General features: G+C 49.7%; 1 protein-coding gene across 1 annotated transcript in view; it reads left to right on the top strand.

The window, feature by feature from the left end:
• Window positions 1-10,630: 10,630 nt before the first annotated feature.
• LOC116798561 (src kinase-associated phosphoprotein 1-like) overlaps window positions 10,631-26,125 on the top strand; it is a gene marked incomplete at its 3' end in the record, with an annotated part of 133,423 nt that continues 117,928 nt past the window's right edge. Inside the window, exons 1-2 of the mRNA XM_032711061.1 lie at window positions 10,631-10,740; window positions 17,149-17,254. Coding sequence (XP_032566952.1) covers window positions 10,707-10,740; window positions 17,149-17,254 — 140 coding nt within the window. The remainder of the gene's footprint in view (window positions 10,741-17,148; window positions 17,255-26,125) is intronic.

The following is a 26,125-nucleotide window of genomic DNA, read 5'->3' as shown; positions in this document are numbered from 1 at the left end:
CTCAAATAAAACAGGGATTGAGGGGTTTTTTTGCACTTGAAGAGAGCACAGTTGTGAAAAACACAAAACAGCGAGTAACCAGGGTGTGAAAGCATGTGACTGTGAAAGTAACCTCAACAAAACAGTGGCAGGAATTGAAATTAAACCAAACATTCAGTTGGAGAGGTGACATGTGTTCTCTGCTCATTGTGGGCTTCTCTCCCTCTCGTCCTCTCTCCTTGCTCGTTTTTCCCTCCCTCCTCTCTCCCTCTTTCAAGTCTCCTGTCTCCTCTCCCTCTCTCCTTTTCTCCCCCTCTCCTCTCTCCCTCTCTCTTCTCTCCTCTCTCCTCTTTCTCTCCCTCTTTCAATGTCTTCTGTCTCCTCTCCCTCTCTCTTCTCTCCTCTCTCCCTCTCTTCTCTCCTCTGTCCCTCTCCTCTGTCCCTCTCTCCTTTTCTCCCTCTCTCCTCTCTGCTTTTCTCCCTCTCTGCTGTTCTCCCTCTCTCCTCTCTCCTCTTCTCCCTCTCTCCTTTTCTCCCTCTCTCCTCTCTGCTTTTCTCCCTCTCTCCTTTTCTCCCTCTCTCCTCTCTCCTCTTCTCCCTCTCTCCTCTTCTCCCTCTCTCCTTTTCTCCCTCTCTCCTCTCCCCCTCCTCTCTCTCTCCTCTCCTTCTCTCCAGAATCTGGGCACGAAGAGAGGAGGATCCAGGCACGAAGGGAGGCAGTGCCACCAGCTCCAGCTCACCCCGAGGGTTTCACCTCCAGAGCAGCTCCGTGACCACTGAATCCACCCCTTCCACAGGGGAGCTGAAAGCCTCTGGCACAAGAAGACAACCCAGAAACACCCGCAGAAATTTGGGGCGCCTTTCCAGCTGGATTCTCCCGCACCTGCGAGCTTTATCCCTTAATTCCATAACGAAGGAACGGGAGGAACACTTTGCATTCCTAAACCGCGGCGGCGTCACTCATTGGGAGAGCCGGGAGCAGTTTACAAACACTCATTGATTGCTTGACAAGCATGAAACGGGAGGGTAAGTGTTCTTCAAAGTGACAGCGAGGCAACAATAAGCTCCTGAATTTCGGGAATAGTGCTCTTCAAAGTGACAGGGAGGCAACAATAAGCTCCTGAATTTCGGGAATGCCGCCGGTGCCTCGCGGTTCTCCCGGCAGATCAGATCGCCGACTGACGGCGTCGTTTGGGTGTTTAATTAATAATGGAACGCACCCAGTATCCAACCCCCCAGATAATGGGCTTGTGACACAGCCCAACACGTCCCCGTAGCGTTAAGTTTAACTGTCACGCTGATCACCAGGTTGTCATCCAGCCCTGTCAGTCCTTCTTCATTCCTTCCTTCCTCCCGGGTGTGGAACAAGAGCAGCCGCGGGGAAGGAGGAGCTGAAGAGCTGAGATGATGCAGCGTGGCAGGAAAAAAAAAAAAACCCTGGAGGGACAAAACTAGGGGAAGGAGAAGCTGAAGAGCTGAGATGATGCAGCGTGGCAGGAAAAAAAAACCCTGGAGGGACAAAACTCGGGGTTCATTCATTCACCATCGCAGCAAACACACACACACGCAGCCCCTGGTGTCGTGTCCAGCACATTGCTGGCTGCTTCCAAGGCTCTGCATTGCTTTTTTCCTGCTTTTTAAATACAAAAAAACACCCCCAAGTTTGGTGTTTTTTCCTGGAGAAAAATATTTGTTTTCTACATTTTTTTTTTTTTTTTGCTTCTTTGACAACAAACCAGCAAAGCTACATTAGAACATCATCCCTGAGTCTCTGCTGAACCCAGACCCCCGAGGCCAAATCTGTCTTTTGGGCTGGTTTCCAGAATGAAGAAAACTTCACAGAATGGCTGGTCCCGTTTTAATGTGAAATGCCCCAGCAGTGTAGAACACACCCCGTGTGCTCTTATTACACTGAGTCACCTGGGACGGAACACGTTGCACCTGGAAATATTATTATATAGAGAATGTTCCATCAGGGGTGATCCCAGGACTCCATGTGATAATTTCTGTGGCTCCTGCACTCCCTTTTCCACCCTTCAGCTGGTTTTCCAGGGTGCACCACGATCCCTGAGGATCCTTGGCAGGACAGGTTGAGCACCACGGGGCCCCAAACACCCGAATTCCTCCTCTTGTTCACCCCATAATCCCCAGGCACCATATCCCACAGCCACCATAAATCCCACATCAAACGACTATTTTTGGTCTTAAATCAAGGCAGGTTGCTTTTTAAACTCCTACCAAAACAGTGGGTTTCTTCAGGACACGATTTTTTTGGCCGCATCCGTTGCTGTGCTGCTCCCAGGGCTGAGCCTGCACTCCCCGGGCCTCTGGCTCTCGTTTTTCTTCATGAAGATTTATAGTAATTTCTCCCATATCGCTGATTCCTTCATAAGAGAAAAGATCACTTCAGGGACCTCCTTTTCTGTCTCCAGCTACCCTGTTTAACACCTCCAAATATTCCTATTTATGAACTAACATCTGGGTCAGCCTGCACAGCCTGGTTTGAAAGCCATTAAGACAGATGCCTGCATTTCATTAAGCAAGATTTGATAAGGTGGGTAGGGTTACAGGGCAAGATTACTGTGGGAATTCAGTGAGTTTAAACCTTCACTCCAGTTAATAAAATCAAACAATACATCATAAAAGTGTCTGGAAATTGGCTCAATAATTGAAATAGAACTGCGTGATGGATGGAGATTTATGGGTGTTAATGCAGAAGCAGGGCTGCATTAGAGCATCATCTCTGAGTCTCTGCTGAACCCAGACCCCTGAGTCCAAATCTGTCTTTTGGGCTGGTTTCCAGAATGAAGGAGACTTCACAGAATGGCTGGTCCAGTTTTAATGTGAGATGTCCCAGCAGTGACATTTCACATTGTGACACCCCGTGTTCTTATTGCACTGAGGAACAGAATCAAGGTCAAAATTCAGACAACAGCCACCCAACGTTTTGCCATCTGCCTTCTCCATCCTGAACTGAACTATTCGTGGAGGTTTTAGGGCCTCACATCACGTTCTGTGTGTCCACCAAGACTCTTCTGCACGACTGATCTCTCCTTCCTCATTCCGCTGAATCTCAGCCCACGTGGATTTTTGTCCTGAACCCTCGTCCTCTCTCAGGAGCACACAGGGAGCTCTCCCTCCTCCAGGGAACTCTGGAGCCTCCCTGGGCTCCATCCCTGTCCCTCAGCCTGGGTGGCAGCCCCTGGTCTTGGCTGTTTGCAGCGAGTGTCCCCTCTGCAGCCCTAATGAAGTGCGCGGCCGTGCTCCTCATTAAGGCTCGCTGTTGTCAATAAAAGAGTCATTAAAGTAGTTTGATGAGGATTGGGAGAAAGAGAAGAGGTGCTGCAGCACATCTACAGGGCAGAGGGCAGCTCCATCACACTCTGCCACCAGCCAGGCAGGGATCAATAGCACCTCTGCACCGAGCACGAGCCCGTCCGTCAGCCTGAGGAACAGCAGCTCCCCAGGAGCTCCCCGTGGTTCCTCATCCTCCCCTCACAGCATCCTGCCCTTCCAGCTGTCCCCAGAGGCTGCAGGATTCCCGTGGTTTTATGCCTGTCCCCTCATCTCCCCCCGGGATCACAGTTTTCCTGGGAAGGTGATGTTGGGAGTGTTGTCACCTCGGAGAGCACCCCCAGCCCTCTGACCTCTGTGGGCACCCCCAGGGAGAGACCCCCTGGCCACAGGCCACCTCCACAGGGAGGGGATGGACCACTGCAGGAGGGGATGGACCAGGGGAGGAGGGGATGGACCACTGGAGTCAAATCCCCCTGCAGGGGAGAGGATGTTTGTGCCACATGACAAATAAACGTGTGCCTCACCTTCACTGGTTTGTGTTCGTGGGATCCCAGACCTGGGCTCAGGACTGAGACCTGGGCTGGAGCTGGACACAGGAAGAATGGAGCAGGTCCTCCCCACTCCTGGGTTAAGACTCAGCCACCAACCCCTCTGCTCTGCCTGTCCCTCCCTGGGATGCTGTTCCCAAAGTGCTGCCGTGGCCCATGGACCTGGAAACCCCAAACCCCAGCCCAGGCCCCGACCCTGGGGTTCATTTATTTCCCCAGGATCCTCCCTTGGGATGTGTTTCTCTTCTCCCCTTCACCTCCTCCAGCCAGGCTAAGCTCTTTTCAGGGGTTTGTACGGGCTGGTGAGACATTTCAGTGGGGTCCTGCTCTAACTGATGTGTCTCTGGGATGAAAACCACTCCTGATCCCCCCCCCAGTCCCTCTAAAAAACACAACCCCACACACCTGCTCGCTTCCCAGAAACCTTCACAGCGGGGAAAAGGCAGCGTGTCTGGAAGGTAAATGAACCCAGAGCCTGGCAGTCTGAGCCCAGGAGCAAGGTCCAGTCATTTAGTTTTGCTTTGGGACCAGCCCTGTTTACCATAACTCAGGGCTGCTGACATGTTTTTGTTTCTCTTTGGCTCCGATGAGCAGCAACCTGCGAGCCCCGGGGAGGCAGAGGTGAGGAGTGGAATTAGGAAGACAACGAAAGACCACTTAGCTTTGAAAATAAACGAGGTTTTATGAGCACTGTAACCACCCTTTCTGCTGAACGGCTTGGTCACCGGGAAGGACACACGAGCTGTCGGACAATGGGAATGACACAGGCACGGAAACTCTGGGATTGCAGCAGAGCATTAGCACGGCAGAGCTGATTAGGAAAGCAGGAGACATTATTCAAGCAGTCAGGTGCATTACCAGATTGGAAAGTTGCCTCTTTTCTGAGTTGTTGGTCACTGTCAGAGGCAGCAAATGACACCCAGTGGCCCGACAATTTGCCCTGGAATGGCAGGAGCCGTGATTCAGGAATGGATGGAACAGCAGCTGCTCTGAAAAGGCAGGAATTAGAGGCTGCTCTGAATTGGCAGCGCCGGGAAGAGAGGACAAAAGGGCAAGTCGGTGCACTGGGCAGGGATATCGAGCAGGACGAATCAAGGGGCTGCAAATGTACTTTCGGTGCTGCAGCCCCAGCCCGGGTGAACAAATAACCTGAGCCAGTTTAATGAAGCCCGTGATCCTCCACCTCCTTTGTGGACCCGGTGTCCGGGGTCAGCGTGTGCCCACCCGAGCACACACACGCCCTTATCTTATCTAATTACTCCGAGTTTCAGATTAATTTCGGTGCAGCTGCTTGAAAGGGCTGTTATCAGCCGGGGCTTTGTGGTTTAACCTTGTTCCCCTTTTGTTGTTAACCTTTCTGGATGGCAGAGGGGGGAAGGCTGAGAGCCTGATGGGCTGGGGGAGCTGGGAGGGGGCAGAGGGGAACTGGGGGGGGCTGTACCCCTGGATCTGTGGATCCAGCTCCACTCCAGACTGAGATCCTGATGTGCTGGGGGAGCTGGGAGGGGGCAGAGGGGAACTGGGGGGGGCTGTACCCCTGGATCTGTGCATCCAGCTCCACTCCAGACTGAGATCCGGGTGTGGGAGGGGGCAGAGGGGAACTGGGGGGGTCTGTACCCCCTGGATCTGTACATCCAGCTCCACTCCAGACTGAGATCCTGATGTGCTGGAGGAACTAGGAGGGGGCAGATGGGAACTGGGAGGGGGAGAAGGGAACTGCAGGTTCTGCACCCCCTGAATCTGTGCATTCAGCTCCACTCCAGGCTGAGATCCTGATGTGCTGGAGGAGCTGGGAGGGGGCAGATGGGAACTGGGAGGGGGCAGATGGGAAGTGGGGAGTCTGCACCCCCTGAATCTGTGCATTCAGCTCCACTCCAGGCTGAGATCTGGATGTGGGAGGGCGCAGAAGGGAACTGGGAGGGGGTAGAAGGGAACTGGAGGTTCTGAACCCCCTGAATTTGTGCATCCAGCTCCACTCCGGGCTGAGGATGTGCTGGGGGAGCTGGGAGGGGGCAGATGGGAACTGGGGAGTCTGCACCCCCTGGATTTGTGGATTCAGCTCCACTCCAGGCTGAGATCCTGACGAGGAAGGGTGCAGATGGGAACTGGGGGCTCCACTCCAGACTGGGATCCTGATATGCTGGAGGAACTGGGAAGGGAACTGGGGAAGCCTGCACCCCCGGGATCTGTGCATCCAGCTCCACTCCAGGCTGAGATCCGGGTGTGGGAAGGGGAGAAGGGAACTGGAGGTTCTGCACCCCCTGGATCTGTGGATTCAGCTCCACTCCAGACTGAGATCCTGATGTGCTGGAGGAGCTGGGAAGGGAACTGGGGGAGTCTGAACTCCCGGGATCTGTGCATCCAGCTCCACTCCAGGCTGAGATCCGGCTGTGGGAGGGGGCAGATGAGAACTGGAGGTTCTTTCCCCCCCCCGATTTGTGCATCCAGCTCCACTGCAGGCTGTGACAGCCCAGCCGGCTGCTTTCCCTTCCCTGACAGGCGCCGGTACCCAGCCACACAGAACAGCCCGTAACAGGGACACGTCTCCTGCCAACCTCTCCAGATCCTTTGATATTTCCGACAGCGCAGCAAAGGGCTCTGCCGCTCACATCCTCACCTCGCAGCGCTCCGCTCCTCTCAGGCTGCCCGGCTTTGTTTCCATAGCTACACCCAATCGCCTCTGCCTGCCTGGGAAATTGGATTTCTAAGCGAGACAAGCCTTCAAAGAAATTTGTCCATTTAACAGAATATCATTAGGAGAGAGCCTGTCTGCTGAACTTGGGACCTGAAATGATTAAGGAGGGGCTTTTATCGTGTGGGGAGGCAGCTTTGCATCCAGAGCCCGGAAAGGTTGATGCTACATAACAACCATGTGGTTTGTGGAAGGTGCCAGTCACTGCCAGACTGCCCCAGCTCCTTCCCAGCTGACCACAAATCTAAATTTGTGACCTGTTCACACCTTCAAAAACGACAGTGGCGAGAAAAAAAGGAAAGAAATAATAAAAAAAAAGGGGTCACTTGTCTGGGAATCAGTTTGCCTGCTTTTTATCTGCAGTGCAGAAGGTTGAGGGGGAGGTTTGGTCCGGTGCAAAGATTTTGGGGAACAGCACCGTTGTCTCCGTGGCAGGTGAGGCTCCCATGTCTCAGCATCCCTCAGTAAAACGGATTTAATAATGACAACAGCTGCTGAGTGGTCAGCCTGGCCTTAAAACCTGTCCCTGTAGGGCTTGAGGGCAGGATTGCAGGTGCTGGGCCCCGTTTGTGGCTGCCAGGGCCGTGGGATGGATGCGTGGCCCAGGGTGCAGCGGTGCCAGCCTCCCCTTGGGACGCTGCTCCCAATGCTTTCTGCAGTGAAAGCCCCCAAATCAGGCTGCAACACATCCCAGGGGTCGAGCAGGAAAGATCTGGAGCTTCAGTGGTGCCACAAACTGCGACAGCAGGAAGTTTCTCCTGTGAAGTCCCCACTTCTCTGAGCTCTGCTCTCACAAGCAGCAAAGGAAGGCAAAGCCACCCCTCCAAACCCGCTCACTGCTGCCCTGACACGGGGAAAAATCCCCCCAGACCCCAAATACGTTAAATCAGTTTAACTCTTGGGCAAATCTCGCTGACCAGGTATCTTTTGGTGCCTTTTCTCCAGGGCTGTGCCCCCGGGTTGGTGTGGGAGCTGCAGGGGGTGGGGCAGACGAGTCGTTCCTCTGCAGCCTCAGGAACGTTCCTTCCTCCGAGATTTGCATTGATCCGCTTTTATCGATCTCCCTGGCATATCTGAAGGCAGTTTCTGCCATCTAAGGGACCCAGTTCATTCCTTTATAAACTCGTTTTTAGACTTAGTCAGTCTCAGCGAGCAGCTGCTTTTATTTGCAGTGTGTAATGAACTGACTGGGGTTTGCACACAGCCGTGTTTAAATATTTATCCCTAAACAGCTCAAGGTGAGAACACGAGCACAGATCCATCATAAACATCCACCCACACACGCCACTGCTTCCTGCACACAGCCAGAGCCACTCAGACGTGGCCAGAGCCTCAGGCAGCTGACACAGCCCCACGTTTTCCTCCTCATTTTCTAAATCCTGACTCATGAAACCCAAACCTGACCGGGAGAGGTAAGGGGGCAGGCACTGAGCTGTTTGTACTTTCCAGCAAGGCCATTTCCCATGCAAGGCCCCCCCCCGAAGTGCAGCAGCATTTCCTGTGCTTTGAGGGCTCTGCATCCGCTGCAGGATGTCAGGGGAGATGCACAATTTCTTGCCCTAAAATCCAGATTATGCTCCAGAGGTGATGTCAGTGCAGATGCACAATTTCTAGTCCTAAAATCCAGGTTAAAATGCAGAGGTGATGTCAGTGCAGATGCACAATTTCTTGCCCTAAAATCCAGGTTAAAATGTAGAGGTGATGTCAGTGCAGATGCACAATTTCTAGTCCTAAAATCCAGGTTAAGATGCAGAGGTGATGTCAGCGTAGATGCACAATTTCTTGCCCTAAAATCCAGATTATGCTCCAGAGGTGATGTCAGTGCAGATGCACAATTTCTCGTCCTAAAATCCAGGTTGAGCTGCAGAGGTGATGTCAGTGCAGATGCACAATTTCTAGTCCTAAAATCCAGATTATGCTGCAGAGGTGTTGTCACTGTAGGGGAGTGAAGGGGGAAGGCCAGAAACTGGATTTACTCCGAGTAGGAAACCTGGAAGTTTGGGTGGGTGACGTCAGACATGAGCTCTGCTTCCAGATCCCAGTGCACACTTTTATTTTCCTTTACCCTCTGGATTTTGTTTTCCCAGCTTGTGATCGTTACTGTGGCGGGAGGAGAGCAATAACAATAATATACATTTGTTTTGATGCCAGGATATTGCAAAGGAAGGATGGAACCCTGTGCACTTCACCTGGGGGAAATGTTAAACTGGGGCAGGAAATCAGCGATGAGCTTCAGATCAGGAGTGCTGGGCTTTCTTCTCCCAGATCTAGAGAGCAACTGAGAAGAAACACAGTGTCTCCTCTTCTCCCTGACTGAACCCCAAGTGGCAGCTGCCACTGCAGTGTTCTCACAGAGGGACTGGAGACACGAGAACACACAGAAAACAGAGCAGAGCCTTCCGGTAAATCAGCTGCTCACGGTCACGGTGCCTTCACTCCTCCATTAAAATCATCCCTCTTGACAAGTGTTATTTGTATGGCAGGCAGTGAGGTGCTGTGCCCGTGCATAAAAAGGCACATTTCGACCAAAAAAGTCCCAAAAGAATTTGGCAGCTGCTCCGGGGGGGGGGTTCTGCTTCTGCTCCAGAACACCAGAGTCGCTGGCACGGCCCCAAAGCCAAACCCACAAAGGCCTGGGCTTCATTTTGTACCTGTTTTTAATCTGATTTGTGCTGGTAACTAAAAGCACAACAGTCTTTGCCTCGTTTCACCCACTTGTGTCAGGAAGTGGGGCACAGAGCGCGTCGGCCCCTGACAGCACGTGGAGGAGCATCACTCTCCTAAAATCCTGGAACATCCTGAGTTGGAGGGGACCCACAAGGATGATCCAAGCCCAGCTCCATTCTCCTCTCGTGCACTCCCATCTCCTCCACACCCCAGGCTTTGCCAGCACAGCTCTTCTCTCCCAGGTGTGAGATGAGCCAGAACCACCAGATTGCTTTGACTGAACCCAGCAAGCAGCTCTGGGCAAATCTGGAATCTGTTCCTTGGAATCTCTCCCGTGTTTCCTTTATCCCAGACCTGCTGCATCCAGGTGCTGCATCCAGAGAGCTGCAAGAATCCCATCCTCCAACTGTTTGGAATTGTGCTCCTCCTCCAAGCGTGGCATTATCCCACTGAAGCCAAGGGGGCAGATCCCAGTGCACACTTTTATTTTCCTTTACCCTCTGGATTTTGTTTCCCCAGCTCGTGATCGTTGCTGTGGCGGGAGGAGAGCAATAATAATAATAAAATAATAATAATAAATATTTGTTTGATGCCAGGATATTGCAAAGGAAGGACGGAATCCTGAGCACTTCACCTGTGGGAAATGTTAAACTGGGGCAGGAAATCACTGCTGAGCTTCAGCCAGCCTTTGGATTTGGCAACATGGAGCCTGAAATTTGGGAAAGCGAGAATGAAAAATAAAAAAAATAACACTGATACCCCCTCTGTGAGGTCGTGCTGATTCACTGCTGTGGGAGAGGAGCAGAGGCAGGGCTGGGGGTTAACCTGCTGCGGTGGCACTGCTGGTTTGTAGAGCTCAGTTTGCATTTATTGCTGCCATAAAACACGTCCCAGTGCACAGCCCTGTTCTTTCTCCGGGCCAGAAACCTGAACAGCTCCTCCAGTCCAGCCCCCTTCCTGCGCAGGAGGCAGGAAGAGGGGAAGTTTTATTGCAGAGCAGCCAAAGCACCACGTTCTTCCCCCGTGCATTAGAATTAGAGGAGGGAGCCTGGAACGAATCCAACCCCCGGCTCCTGGCGCGGCAGGAACAGGCACGGGAGGGTCAATCCAGGGCCAGGTGATTTAATCCAGGGCCAGGTGATTTAATCCAGGGCCAGGTGCTCTGGGTTGAGCTCCTGGAGGGAGATGCCACCCCATGGAGAGGCTGATGAGGGGGCAGGTTCAGCTGTGCCGTTGCTGGGCGGGGATCGGGGGCCTCGGCAGCTCCTCGGGTGGGGCTCTGATTTTCGGGACACCACCTGGGCGACCACCTGGGTGACCCGGCTGCCTGAAGGGAGGTCCCGCAGAGGTTATAAGAGGAGGAGGTGGTAGCCGAGCAGAGCCCGGCGGTTCCTCCTACTCTTTTTTTGGGGTGTCCCCGCCCTCTGTGCTTCCTTTGTCGCTCTGTCCCTGCCCTCCCCACCCCCGGGACAGGAGCGGTCGCGGCAGGTTTGGCTCCCGTGGGAAGGAAGCTGGCAGGTGTCATGATCCCCGAGGAGATCCAGAGGCTCCTGGAAGGTAACGGCAAATCCCTCCTGGCCCCTCATCTGCTCAGTGGGGGGAACCCGCCGGGGCTGCGGGGGAAGGAGCCGAAAAGCTTTTTGCACCTCGCTGGGCTGGGTCGGGGGGAGCAGTGGAAGGACTGGGGGGGGTTCTTTTGCGAGGCTGATGGTTTGGGGTCCTCAGGTTGTGTGTGGCCTCGCCGTCTCTGCCCCTAACGAGCGTTTAGGACACGTGGCTGCCCTGCCCTGGCGGGTTGGGGGCTGTGCTCCCTGTTTTTCAGGAGCTGCCCGTGGGTCCGTGTGTGTGTTAGGGGTGGGGGAGTTTTCTGGCGCTCCCAGAGTCCGAGCGTGTGGAAGATTGAGAGGTTTCTTCTGGCGTGGCCAAAATATATCCTCAGTGAGAGCTTCCTGGAAAGGTGAGGAGGCTCCACCTCTGAGCATCGTTAGGGCGAGACAAAGGGTAGGAGCAGCTCGTGGGCTGCACTGAGCCCCCTGTGCAGCTTCCCCTGGGGCTGGGGCAGGGCTGGCTCCTGGTTTGAGATGTGCTGGTGTTGAGTCCCACTGGGAACGTGCAGCTCGTGGGGATGTGTCTTCTGGAGAGCCTCAACCCTGGTCTCAAGCTGTGCCAGGGGAGGTTTAGGTTGGAGATTAGAAAGAATTTCTTTGCAGAGAGGGTGCTCAGCCATTGGAATGGGCTGCCCAGGGAAGGGGTGGATTCTCCATCCCTGGAGGTTTTTAAGATCAGACTGGATGTGGCATCAGTGCCATGGGCTGGGAACCACGGCGGGGTTGGATCAAGGGTTGGACTGGATGATCTCGGAGGTCCCTTCCAACCCAGCTGATTCTGTGATTCTCTGATAACTTCCAGCTGGTGTCTGTCCCTCCCTGTGGAGCCCCCAAACCCATCAGATCTCACTCCCAAACACTTCGTGTCTTGCCCCAGATGGAGGTGGAGGTTTTTTCTCCTCTGGTTTTTAATCCTGAGGGCTCTGCTGAAGTTCAGCCTTTCACATTTTTTGACGTGCAGCCCTTTATTGTTCGGGGCTGACACTTCTGTAAACAACTCATTTCTGCACCTGCCACCTTCCTTTAACTTAGATTATTTTCTTGTTAGCTGACTGCTTTTAATTGAAGGCTTCAGATCTCCTCCTAAAGCTCAGCCTTTGTTTGCTGACAGGTGGAGCAGGCTATGAATGGAGATTAATTGCATGTCACATACCTCTGGATCAAACTTGCTGTGTTTTAACAATCTGTATGGTCTTGAGGCCTTCCAGTGGCTGAGGAGGCTTCCAGCTCTGCAGGCTGATGGATTTTATATAGATTTTTATATATATTTATATTTTATTTATTATTTTATAATTTTATATATATTATATATTCTCAGCCTGGAGAAGAGGAGGTTTTGGGGTGACCTAATTGTGGCCTTTCAGTACATGAAGGGAGCCAACAAGGAGCTTGAGAGAGACCATTTCCAGGAGTTTGGAGTGGCAGGACAAGGGGGAAGGGCTTCAAACTGCCAGAGCAGATTGGATTTTGGGAAGGAATCCTTCCCTGGGAGGGTGGGGAGGCCCTGGCACAGGTTGGGCAGAGAAGCTGTGGCTGCCCCTGGATCCCTGGAAGTGTCCAAGGCCAGGCTGGAGGGGGCTTGGAGCAACCTGGGCTGGTGGGAGGTGTCCCTGCCCATGGCAGGGGGTGAATCTGGATGGGTTTTAAGGTCCTTTCCAACCCAAATTATTCTATGATATAGGTGTGTGTATATATATATATATCTAAAAATATAATTATATATATACACAGATTATATATATATACATATTTATATATATACAGATTAGATATATATTTTATATATACAGATTATATATATATTTATATATATGCAGATTATATGTGTATTTTCATGTATACAGATTATATGTATATTTTCATGTATACAAATTATATATATATAGGTTATATATATATTTATATATATAGGATATATATATTTATATATAGGTTATATATATTTATATATAGGTTATATATATTTATATGTAGGTTATATTTATATTTATATATAGGTTATATATATATTTTTATATAGGTTATATATATATTTATATATATAGGTTATATATATATTTATATATATAGGTTATATATATATTTATATATATAGGTTACATATATATGTTTATATATACAGGTGTTATATATATATTTTTATACATACAGGTTATATATATATTTATATATACAGGTATTATATATTATATATATGCGGATTATATATATATTTATATATATACAGATTGGCTCAGTCAGGTCTCTCTTCAAACTGCCCTTTTTTTTTTTTTTTCATTTTTTTAAAGAGTGTTTCATATTTGCCAGCACAGATTCCTCCTGAAGGCTGACAAGGCAGCTCTAAAAATGTGATATATCTCTGCCAAACACAGTGCTGCTGGTTCTGTTCGGAGGAGCAAAGTCAATCAGGTTCCCTGCCCTTCACCTGCCTCCTTGAGCCTCTTGGTTTCGGGTGGTGGGGCTGGAAAAGCTGCTTTTCCTGGTGGAGTTTGGGCACCAGGAGCACCAAGCAAAGCTGGGGGTGGGTAAGGGCAGAGATGATGGAAAAATAGACCCTGAAATGCTGTTTGGTGAGGGCTGGGGAGCCCCAGTCAGCAGCACAATGAGCAGCTCCAAAATTTAAATATTAGGGAACTGGGGTTGAGACTTGGAAGCTGAAATTTTGGGAAGGTTCCCCCCTCTTGTTCCTTGCACAGGGAATTGTCCCACTGAGTCCAGTGCAGGAGGATGGATGAGAGTTCCTTCTGTTCCCAAGGTTTCCTTCTTTTCCCAAGGTTTCCTCTCCCTCAGCCCCCCCCCCCCAAAAGCTGGAAGGCCCACCCGTAAAATATTGTTTCACAATTAAAACATCCTTTTTCTTGAGCTTCCAGAAGAGCTCAAGGAACACCTTGTGCAATAAATAGGTCACAGATTTATTTAGACAGGGTGGGATGAGATGATCCAACCAACCTTCCCAAATCCCTGCCTGTTCTGGGACACGTCCTGGAAACATGACTGCAGTCCCAGGGAAGCTCAGGGTATCTGCTCTCAATGTCCTGAAATTTTTTAAACTCATTTTCCCAGCCAGCTGAGGTGATCAACTGCAGGAGGGGGATTGTGTGAAGTGTTGGAACAGGCTGGTTGGCTCAGCATTCCCTTGCCTGGATCCTGTGGGATTGGTTCCACTGCACCAGGGCTGTGGGATTTCTGATGGCAGAGGAGTAGAAAGGAGTTGAAAAAACCAACTGTGAAGGTGTGTGTGTGTGTGGAGAGAATACCCAGGGCACCCTAATCCCCCTCAGCTCTGCTCACTGAGTGCTGATTAACTCCCAGAATTTAGTGCTGCCATTAAAAGGTTATTTGCTACCTGGACTCTCAGTGGTTGTGACATAATTCTTAGGATGCTGGGCATCTCCTGCAGGATTAAAGTGGAGAACTGCAATCACCTCTAGAAGCTCCCCTGAAACACTTGATGAAATCTCCACTGGTTTGTTTTTTTTTTTTCTCCTCTCTCTCTTTACCTTTTTAGCCTCAGGAAACGAGGAGGAGAGTCCTGTGAACTTTCCGAGTGGATCTGGGAGAGCCAATCCATAAACATCAAGGCTCTAACGTTACTGACAAGCAGTAAAACCAACATTAGGGTGATTTACTCTCGAGCTGCTCACACATTGCTCTTCCTGAGCCACTTGGAGAGTTTATGGCCAGGGCTTTTCTTTTTCATTTCCTGCTGCTATAAACATCGGGGCTGGCTGGGAAAGGGGCTCTGCCTCCTCTGCAGGAGCGACCCAGCTCCTCCTATAACTTATCCAGCAGCTGATCTGGGCTGACATCCCAGTAAGTAAACGCTGTATTAGGGGCTAATCGTGCGCTCACGGAGTTAATCTGAGCTTAAAAATGACACGGGGGGTGTAACTGGGATTTGCAGCAGTTCTGGGAGCAGTTTGTTTTCCTCGCCTGTTCTCTCACTGTATTTTTTTTCCTGCCTGTAGCTTCTCTTGCTGGGCCATTTCCACTGCCTTGTTTTTTTATGCTCGTGTAGGATAAATTGTCCCCTCGGCCTCATCTGTTCTTAGGGAGGCTCCTCAGAGCAAGTTCTGCTCTTTGGGCTTAGATAGATGTGCTTGGGTGCTTTCTGTGGCATTTGTGATTTAAGCCCCAGCATCTTTAGGCCTGTCCTAAGCTGGTCCAGTCCCTTGGGGGTGCAATTAAAAGTGCAGAGGGAGGGGCCGAAAATGAATTTGAGCCTCAGGATTAGAAGATTGACCTGGGATTGGCAAAGCCTGGGTCCTACCCCAGGGTTAAATCACCAGCAGTGAGTTTGTATGAACAGGCATTTTTGCCTGGAATCTCTGTGCTCCTGGAGCTCCCAGACTGCTGCTGGACGTGGGTGTGGGGTTGGGAGTGATGCTGTGCTCGAGGGTTGCTGTCCATCTGCTGGGGCTGTGGCTCAGGGAATCATGGAATGGTTTGGGTTGGAAGGGACCTTAAAGCTCGTCCAGTCCCACCCCCTGCCATGGGGGTGCTTCCACTATCCCAGGTTGCTCCAAGCCCTGTCCAAGCTGACCTTGGACACCTCCATGGGGCAGCCCCAGCTTCTCTGGGCAACCTGTTCCACCACCATCCCAGGAGGAATTTCTTCCTAAAATATCCAATCTATCCCTCCTCCGTGTCAGTTTGAAGCCATTCCCCCTGTCCTGTCCCCCCAGGCCCTTGGGAACAGTCTCATCCCCACCCTGGAGGGGCTGGGCTTGGATATTTTGATCTCCTGGGGTTGTTTCTCCCCTGGGAAGGGGTGGCTGTGGCTGATGGGCTCAGACCTGGTTCCCGGGGGTCAGGAGCCCTCCTGGGAGGAGGAAAGGCAGGGACACAGAGGCAGGAGCTGGTGAGGACCTGGAGGAATCTGCATTTGGCAGGAATGTGGTAATTAGCAGGTGCTCCCATGGCAACTGGTGCTTTCAGCTGAATAAACCCCAAAAGGAGAACTGGGCTGTTACAGTGTGGAGTCACTCCTCCTTCCCAGGCTGCTGTGGGCAGAGCTGAGTCCCCCTGCCCCTCTGAAGCCAAGGAAGAGGGCCCTGTTCCTGGGGGATGCCCAAGCACCAGCCTTGCTCCCCCTCCCCGTCCTTCCTCGTGACCTTCACTTCAAAAACCTCTTTTTTTATTTCCCCCCCCCCCTTCCCCTGCTCTAAACCTTTGAGCGTACCACAAACAGGCAGCAAAAAAGAAACGAGGAATCACATTTTTAACAGAAAAACCCCTTTGATTTCTCCCGTGGCATTCTGATCTTGAGACGTGCCTGCAGGTGGGGGAGCTGATTTTTGAGGAGCTCTGCAGGTGCCTGGGCTGTGCTAAACGCTGCTGGCACCGGGCTGGCAGCTGAAGCAGAAGGAGCTGGAAGTCCTTGCAAGCAGGATATTAAACTGACATTAGTGGCACAGCGTGGGGTGGGAGTTAAAGGTTGGAGGGGCCTGTGGATGTACAACAGCAGAGCTTTGAATGAAGCCAATCTTTCCTCTGCTGAAGGAGGAGTGAGGCACGAGGCTGGGGCTCTGCACAGAGCAGGTGGGGGTGGAACTGTTTTGTTCTCCACGAGTTTGTTGGTTTTTCTTGAGCTTGTTGGTTTTCCTTTCGGTTTCCCCTAAAGAACATAAATATTTATGCAAATAGAAGGCGCTTAATCCTTTTTGTCTGGCGGTTCAGGGTGGATTTCTGCACACAGATGTGGTTTTTCCAGGTGGGAGAACTGTTGTGTTTGCTGTTGTCTGAGCAGGCACAGGGTGGTGGGAGTCCAGCAACAACCCTGCGGGAGAACCCACCTTGTGACACAAGTGCACGACCCACCTGGTTTTCAGGGTGAAAAATCCCAGATCAGGGGGATTTTGGAGTGTTAGTGGATACCTTGCACTGGTTTTAGGAATGCTTTGGATCCTCCCTGAACGGGAGAACCACTCCTGTGTCTTTAATGCCAAAAGCCTTTCACAGCAGCAGATCTTTAGGGTTTGGGGCAGCACAGAGGCAGGTGGGGTTGAACTTGGTCTGGTCACGTTTTCACTTCACCTTCCTCATCCTCTCTTCTGCTTTTGCCAGCACTGAAAAGTTTCCAAAGTGAAAAGTTCGCCAAAGTGAAAAGTTTCTTTTCACTTGTTTATTTGCCTTACATACTGTTGCAATTAGAGAGAAGCTCTGTCATCACAGGCAACATTTAGATCCTCTTTAATCACTTCCAGGGCTTCACTTCTCCAAATCAAGTCCTCAGACTGACCTGTGTTTAGCTCAGACTGGGCTGGTGCCTCGAGGGCTCCGGGTTTCTTAGCCAGGAACAGGGATCTCTGAGTTTTAAGGATCTCTGAGTTTTAACCTGTAATTCCTCCTCCCCCAGATGCTGAGGACTACCTGGCAGAAGGGCTGCAGAACGAGAACCTGAGTGCTGAAGCCAGGGAGCAGAGGGATGAGATTCTTCTGGCCTTCCAGAGAGTCAAAGCCAGGTCAGTGTTCTCTGAATTCCTCTCTTCAGAACGGTGGCACATCTTGGGGTACTTTGTGCTGGTAGAGTTGGCCCCATGCTTTGAAAATCCATGGACATTCAGGGCTTGGTGTAATAAGACCACTGGTTTTTACACTCCCAGTTAACCAGTTTATGGTTGTCTGGAAAATTGTCGTTATTTTATTTGGAATTTGTGCGTTTCGAAGTGAAAAAATGATGCCTTGGGCTGTGAGTGTGCAGCTCTTTTCATGTGGGGTCTCTGATCCTCTCCTGTTCCTCCTTCTCCCTTGTTGCAGAGAGGGTTTTTTGTGGAGAAAATCCATCACTTAAGTCTGTGGGTAAATCAATAACTGCGAGCAGAGGTTCGTGCTGTGGATTTGCTGCTCAAAGTATCCATTTCACAGGGGGGCTCCTGAGCTCCAAAACGTGTTGTCTGGACTTTGATCCAGCAAAAAAAGGAGTGAAGGGGATTTATTGACTTAGAACCCAGGTCAGACCTGGATTTTAAAGCCTCATGTCCTCAGGACTGTTCCAAGAACAGTAAGAACACGAGATGCATCATTTGGAGAAATGAAGGAAACAAACTTAATTTTTGTTTTTTCCCATTGTTCTGAGGGGAAAACTGAGGAACAAAAAAAAAAAAAAAAAAACCAAAAAAAAAAAAACCCAACCAGAAATCAGGCTGCTCAAGGCTTAAATAAAACTTTGAGCCTCAGCTGGGTTGTATTTTTGGCTGGCAATGTGATGCAGAGCTCGCTGTCGATGCTCTGGTTACGAGCTGTGAGTTGTGTCGCTCGGTGCTGAGCCCTGACAATAAAGCTCAGGGTGGCTGCCTGAGCCGAGCATCCAGTTCAAATAAAACTGCTGTCGAGTCCCTGAGAAGAGGAGAATTTTTATCCTTTGGAAGGGCACAGCCAGACTTTTATTCCCTGCAGTCCCACTGAAGAACTTTTGCAAGATACCCCGCTGGATCTTAATCGATCTTTCCCGCTGGCTAATTAAGCATCAGTTTTACTCAGCAGCTCGGGACTGTGTAATTATCAGCCTGGGTTGCCCTGAATAATTGAAACAAGCTGAATGCAGAAGATGGAAACCTTTGGAAAAGGGGGCTGGAGCTTTGTCTGATGGCAGAGTGGGGGGGTGTGGGTGCAGCAGCGTCCTGTGACGGGGCAGGAAAAGGGCTCATTTGCCTCTTTGCTGCTGTGATTTCCCCTGAAAAATTCCTACAGGCAGGAATCCTGGATGGGAAAAGTTAAATAAGCAGGATTCTGAAGTATTCAGACAACAAGGAAGATTTTTGGAATTTTTTTTCTGTCTTTTTTTCCCCAGTGTCCTGAGGGCACTCAGCTTCCCAAGGGGCAACTCTGTGTCTCCATAAAGTGCAGCTCTGGGTCTGGTTTTAAGGAATTAAACCCAAATAGCACCAAACTTGGTAAATGTGGGAGGGCAGCTGGCAAAGTGGGGAGCTCTGGGTTGTTCTTGCCTCCTGGGGTAGGTGGTCTCTGTCTTCCTGTGCTGTCAGAGCTGTGAATGGGGCTGGAGAAGTGGGATAAGGTGCTGCTGGGGCTGTTGTTCCGTGGACTTCTGGGTTGTTTGGCTTTGATTTGCTCAAAAAAGGAGCAGCCCTTTGGGTCCTGGGGCTGATGCTGTGACACAGAGCTCAGCCTTGGCTCCTCTTAGCCCTTCCTCAGCCTGAGGGTACAATTTGGGATGAAGCTTTTTTAGAACCAAATCAGCTTGGAAGGGGGGAAAAAAAAAAGCAGTGGGAGCGGTGCAGCAGCCTTTGGAAAAAAAAAGCAGTGGGAGTGGTGAAGCAGCCTTTGCATGAGGAGAGGTGATGTGAAATCCCTCCTGGATGCTCAGGTTAAGATGTGGGGCCTCAGTCCTGCTGCTTATTGAAATAAATTGCAGGTGCTCGTGGAGGGGAAGGTGAGACCCTTGAGCCAAGACCCTCCAGGGCGCTGCTGATTCCCGACTCGGCTTTATTGCTTGGAAAGGGGGGAGAGAGCAGAGGATGCAAACAATCCCTGTGCTGCCCTGGGCCATTAATGCAATGATTTGTGGTGGGAGATTTACTGGAAGGACGACTGGATGGTTTGATGGGAGAGGATCTGAGCGGGTCCCGCTCTGGGGGCCGGGTTTGTCTCCTTGGGGAGCTTCCTGTGGCTTTTGTGGCGGGTGTGCAGGAAACCATCAGCCTCTGCTGCCTTCAGGAAGCTCCTGCCTCCCCCCCAGCAGCCCTCTGGGGGGTGTGGGTAGGGTTTCATTCTTGGGGTTCATAATGGAACATGAGTAAAGTGCTCGGCTGCTGAGGAGAGACACGTGTGTGTGTCCGGGAGGGAAGAGCTTCATCCCGAGCCAGGCTCAGTGACTGCTCCTGGAATTTGGCTGGCAGGTCTTTATAGGGCTCCTCTCCCATGGAGACACAAAACCTGAGTGCTTGTTCACGTTAGAGTCACCCCTGACCCTCCAGGAGAAAAAAAAAAACCACCAAGAATTTATTTTAATACACATTTCTTGCCCTTGGCAGGCCAGGACATCACCTGGAAGTGTCCAGCACGGGAGGATTTTCATCCCAGAGTTCAAAGAGCACGAGGATTTTCATCCCAGAGTTCAAAGAGCACGAGGATTTTCATCCCAGAGTTCAAAGAGCACGAGGATTGTCACCCCAGAGTTCAAAGACAATGACAGCCCAGTGTTAGCAGTGGGAATGCTGCCACCAGTTGAAGGAGGATCAGAGAACAGGGCAGTAAAAATGAGCTTTGGGGGTTGTTCTCCAGGGGGGAAGAGCCTCTGGATCAGGGCTGGGTCACAGGATTGGGCCCCCCTGGATCTGTGTCACTGTCCTGTCCCAGCAGAGCTTAAAAAGCAGCTTTGCCTCGAGGTGGGGGGATGTGGGGCTGGGGAAGAGTTTTGCTTGTCTTCCAGAACCCCCCAGAAAGTTGTCAGGGGCTTCTGTTTGTCCGTCGGTGCCAAGGGTTTGTCTGGAGTTGTTCCTTGGGCTCTGCTGCTGTTCCCAGAATTCCCACCCCTGGGATTGCATCGGATCCATGACTCTGCTCGGGGGCACGAGCTCGTTCTTGTCCTTTGGCAAGAGCAATAACCAAAAAAAACCCAAAAAGTCTTGTGGCTGTTAATGAGCTCAGCTCAGGGTTTGGATGTTTCTGGAGCGGGGGGTGAGCTGGGGGAGAATGGGATTTCCTGGGGGGAAAAACCATGGAGATGGAGAGTTCCTGCAGCTCCTGGGAGTCAGCCAGTCATTTAAACTCCTGCTGGAAGGGGAGTTTGCCCAAATTCTTGCTGTTTTTTCCTTCTCCCCGAGGTGAAATGTAACAGTGGTGAAAGGAGAGCGGGGCAGGGCTGGGGTGGATCACAGGGATCAGGAGAAAGGGCTTTAATTCGGGGTCAGTTCTCCTCATGCACCCACCAGGAAATCCCAAATAGACACCAAAACTCTGCCTGGAACCTGCTCTGCTGGGACAGGACAGTGACACAGATCCAGGGGGGCCCAATCCTGTGACCCAGCCCTGATCCAGAGGCTCTTCCCCCCTGGAGAACAACCCCCAAAGCTCATTTTTACTGCCCTGTTCTCTGATCCTCCTTCAACTGGTGGCAACATTTCCCACTGCTAACGCTGGGCTGTCATTGTCTTTGAACTCTGGGATGAAAATCCTCCCGTGCTGGACACTTCCAGGTGATGTCCTGGCCTGCCAAGGGCAAGAAATGTGTATTAAAATAAACAAATACATTAAAATTAACATAAATAAACATATAAACCAAACATATTACATGCAACCATTATATATATAAACATATATAAAACATAAATAGATATAAATAAATATATAGAATAATTAATATCTATACATAATACAAATATTTTATGTGTATATATAATTAATATCTGTATATAATACAAATATTATATATAATTAATATTTGTACATAATACAAATATTATATATATAATTAATATCTGTATATAATACAAATATTTTGTGTACCTATATATACATATATATTTTATACACATATTTAAATTATACAGTGTATTTATATACATCCTAATGTCATTGTAAATTCTATTGAAATATAGTAAATTTAAATGTAAATATATTATAATCTAGTGTAGAATAGAATAATTCTACATGTTAATAATTAATTATTAATAATTCTATACATTAATATATGGAATGTTAATACATTTGAATTATCTGACATTTGTTTATATAAACATTTGAATAATACATGAATAATGTTTGAATGATATATTTGATGATATATGAAGACTATAAAGTATATAATAATATTATAATATATTATATATATAGTATATATAATAATATATATAATATATATATAATATTATTATAATATATATTATACAATACACAAATATATATAATGTAAATATAAATATATATATAAATATATATATAAATAAATACAAAGAGATTATTAGGAAAAAAATTTGCCAGGCCAGGGTTTCCATATAAGAAAGTGGAAGAGGTTTGACTTATTAGGGAGTAAAAAAAAGAAAGAGAAATAAAAGAGAAGTGTTTCAAGGCTGAGCAGAATCCAGAGGGGCCTGGGGACGTGTTTCCATCCTCTCCTTCAGTCTGACCTGCAGAAACGGTCGGGTTTGGGGGGAAAACAGGCCTGTTTTAATAAACCTCTGCCCGTATTAACTGCATTTATCACTTCACTTTTCGACCCGATTCGAAAGTTTTTCGAGGTGGAAACGAAAGAAAATGCGATTTCAGGGTAATTTTGCTTCATTAGGGTAAATGTGCTGCCCGTAATTCCTCCCGATATTGAGCTCATTACGCTGAATAATGTGCGATACCGAGATAAAAAGGGATTTAAGGAGGTGACCTGATGGGCAGATAATTGAGCTGCGCCCATTAACGCCGGGGCCGGACCGCGGCCCCACCGCATTGTCCTTAATTAGGCAAAGTGCTGCTTCTCCTCCTCCTTCTTCCGAGAGCTGGAATTTATTCGCTCGGCGAGGAAACGATCTCGCTGAGCAGGGTTTCGTTCGCGCTTCCATTAAATACAGATTTATTCTGAAAGGGGAGGGGGAAAAAAAAAAAAAAAAAAAAAAAGGCGAGTCCCTGTCGCTTCAGCGCCGGGCAATTGGGGGGTTAATTCGCGTTTTTGAGCCTAAAAATGAGCTGCTCGGGTTGGTTTTGCCCTCGGGGGGGGGAGATGTTGGTGCAGGTTGGGGTGGGGGGGTTGGTTTGGGGCGGGGGTTGATGGGGATGTGAAGCCTCTCCTCATCCTGCCCTGGGAGCACAGGAATTCCTGGGCATTCCTGGGGGTTCCAGGGTTTAATCCCGACCCTGCTGACTGGATTTCTTTTCTGGATTTCTGGGAGGATATTCCTGATTTATCCCATAATCTCAGGATGGGATTTTCTTCCCCCCTCGTTATTTTAAAGAAGGAATTCTCAGTGTCAGCGTGGCAGGGGCACAAATCCAGCTCAGTTTTATCCCACCCCACCTGCTTTTCTTCCCTACCTGGGCTGAGCGTGGCCCTTCCCTCTGCCCCTAAAGCACTTTGAGGGGGGGGGTTGGTTTGGGGACCCCCCAGAGGGTGTTGATGGGGATGTGAAGCCTCTCCTGCCCTGCTCTGGGAGCACAGGAATTCCTGGGCATTCCTGGGGGTTCCAGGGTTTAATCCCGACCCTGCTGACTGGATTTCTTTTCTGGATTTCTGGGAGGATATTCCTGATTTATCCCATAATCTCAGGATGGGATTTTCTTTCCCTCCCCCTTATTTTAAGAAGGAATTCTCAGTGTCAGCGTGGCAGGGACACAAATCCAGCTCAGCTTTATCCCACTGTGGTGGTTTGAGACCCCCAAAAATCCAATTTCCAAGTCCAAGCCCCCCTCCCACAACTCACCACAGTGCGAGAGGGGTTTCCCAGACTCAATACAGGGGGAAGGGAATTTTATTACAATTATCACACAAATAACTATTATAATACATTATATACACAATTCTAACCATCTCTCTCCTATGGTAAAGCAATATTTACATTGGATCAAATCTCCTCTCCCTCCAATAAAGGTCCAGAAGGGAAGAAGGAAAGATCCTTTCCCCTTCCAGGGCAGCAGTGTCTCTCCTCTTCAATGCTGGAGTTGTTGTACCTGGATTTCTCTCTCTCCCTCTCCATCCCACCCCCCCCACCTGCTTTTCTCCTCTACCTGTACTGAGTGTGGCCCTTCCCTCTGCCCCTTTAATTCCCTTTGGTGCCTCCTGGCTCAGGCTTTTTGCCATCATTTGCATCGTTTTCCATCCCAGCTGATAAAATTACCCCTGTTTCCCCCCCTTCCATTTCCTTGTTAATCTGAAACCCGAGCCCTGGAAATGATTGAAACCCTGTAACCAGAGTCTTTGCCTCGCTGCTGCTGCTGCTGCTCCCGTGTAACATTTAGCTGAGAAATGCATTTGAAGTGGTTTCTAACTGGCTTTGCTAATGGTTGAGCTCCCCAATTCCCATTTTCATCTCGTTTTATTTTTTTTTTTCCCTGCTTGAAATCTTGTACAGCATTGATTTTTTTATTATTATTATTATTATTATTTTTCCTCTCCAAACATTAAAACCTGACGAACAAATTAGGCTGTCTCAAAAATATCTAATTTAATGACATCTGTGGTGATATTAGTGTTCTTAATTGGACAGGAAAATACAGGAAATTTGATTGAAACCTGACTTGACTTTATGGTTCCTGCTGCAATTGAGTCTGAGAGGAAAGTGGGGTTTAGACTTTTAGAGACTTTAGGGCTGCAGAGAGACCATTATGCCCATCAAGTTTGACCCCCTGCTTAACACTGAGATTTCAGACACTGATTTTTTTTGCTCCTGGCCCCAAATGGAGCAGGTTTGATGCCTGATTTACTGCTGCTGGTCAGCAGCTTTCTGTGGCTGGGAGGAGGGCGTGTGTTAATTATGGATTTTCCTGGATTTCTGGGCTCTGGGATTTGTGACTCTCCCCATGACAACAGCAGAGGATGAAGGGCCTGGGGTAGATCTGCTTGAGTTGTGTAAAGGTTGGAAATGCAGGAATAAAACCAAATTATCTTGGTGCTCCAAGGAAACCCAAGTCCTGTGCTTGCACCAGAGGGCAAATCTCGACCCGGTGTGGCAGGGGAAATACTGACCCAGGGGGGAGTTCCACCCCTGTGTATCCCAGGGCTCTGCCAGCCCTTCCTTTTGGAGCAGGAAGGGATATTTCTGTGTTTCCTTGGTTTAAACCCTGCTGGTGATGTGATGGGAGTGTTACAGTAACTTTTTCTGCTTGGCCAGCCCTGGAAGCATCACTGTCCCCGGGATGAAAAGCCAGTTCCTGGAGGTGAATCCATCCCACAGCAGACCTGGGAGGAGGGGGGGAGGATTTGGAGAACTTCATTTTCCAACCTCCCAGGTGCCAATTTGATGCTCCTGGTGTTGCTGCTGTTCCAAATCAGTGCAAAGATGAGATTTGTGAGCCAGGCCCAGGAACCAGCCTTCCCTCCTGGGAGGCAGCAGAAGGTTCTGCTCCTTCCAGCACATCACCAGTCGTGTTTCCAGGCTGGAGGGCGGAGGGTTCCTGTTGGGAAGGAGGTTTTCTGGCAGCCCTGCCTGTTCTGTGCCTCCATCTCCCTCCTCAGCAGCATTTCCTTCTGCTCCTGCTCGTGGGAACTGCCCCTCAGGGCTCTGCTGGCACAGCTCAGCTGCAGTTTCCTTGGGTCTGGGTTAGAACTGGAGTCTGTTTTCCAGGAGCAAAGAGCATGAACATTCCCAGGGGAAGAGTCCCTGTGTTTGCCTGCTGAGGGTGGATCCCCAGGGGCTCCACAAACAGTCGGTGTTTTTGGAGCAGAACAAATCTGTGGCTTCTGAAACAGGGCTGAGGTGGGAGAGGTGGGTGGTTTGTTGGGAAAATTTCCCCCCATTGAGGGGGAAATGCTCGTGGGATGTCTCTTGTTATGGCTCCTGGCAGCACATCACAAGTCCTTGGGCTTTGTAGTGGAAATGAGACATTTTTGGGCGAGTTCCTCCCTGCACATAAAGCACCAAAAATCCCTGAGGATTCCACGGGGGGCTCGTTCTGCTCCAGGTTGTTCATCCTTTGGCAGGAGATTTTCCCCCCGTTTCCCCTCTGCTTTTTTAGGGTCTGGTGTGTGAATTGAACCTTCCTGTTGTAGGGCTGAGAGCTCTTTGCTTTGGTTCCATGGAATCCCGGGATGGTTTGGGTTGGAAGGGACTTCAAAGATGATCCAGTTCCATCCCATGGGACACCTTCCACTCTCCCAGGTTGCTCCAAGCCTGGCCTTGAACAGATTTTCCTCTTGGGGGATTATTTCTAGGGCACAGGAGCCTTTTTAATCATGTGCTTAAAAGAAACAGTCAAGCCATGACCAAATCCATCCCCTGTTCCCAAACTCTCTCGTTAACAAAACGAGGGAGGAGCTTTTGCTGGTGCTTGTGAGACCTAAAAACCTGTTTATTAAGGATGAAAATGTCAAGCTGAGCCCAGACTAAAGAAGGAGCAGGCCTTTGGTTTCTGAGTTCAGCTGGCTCGGGGGGGGGGGATGTGTGTGGAGCAATTACAGGATATTTGTAATTATTTGCTGGGAGATGTTACTGGGCTGCAGCTTTGGGGGCAAACCTGCCGAGCTGGAGGAGGAAATGTTGTGTAAGTGCCTGTTGCCCACAGATGGGCGTGTTGAGTAACCCGCTCCTCTGTGTTAATTGGGAACAAAAGCGTTAATTGGCCTCAAGCTCCGCACTTTGGAGAACGGCCCCGAGGTGAGAACCTGCTGCTGCTGAGCGAGTTCCTCCTCCTGTGCCGCACAGAAACGCGATTTATTCTGATTTTATCATGCG

The sequence above is a fragment of the Chiroxiphia lanceolata genome, chromosome 26 (genome assembly GCF_009829145.1).
Source record: "Chiroxiphia lanceolata isolate bChiLan1 chromosome 26, bChiLan1.pri, whole genome shotgun sequence".
Taxonomy (NCBI): Eukaryota; Metazoa; Chordata; class Aves; order Passeriformes; family Pipridae; genus Chiroxiphia; species Chiroxiphia lanceolata.
Note: the sequence above shows the minus strand (reverse complement) of the source record. Positions and strands in the feature narration are given on the sequence as shown.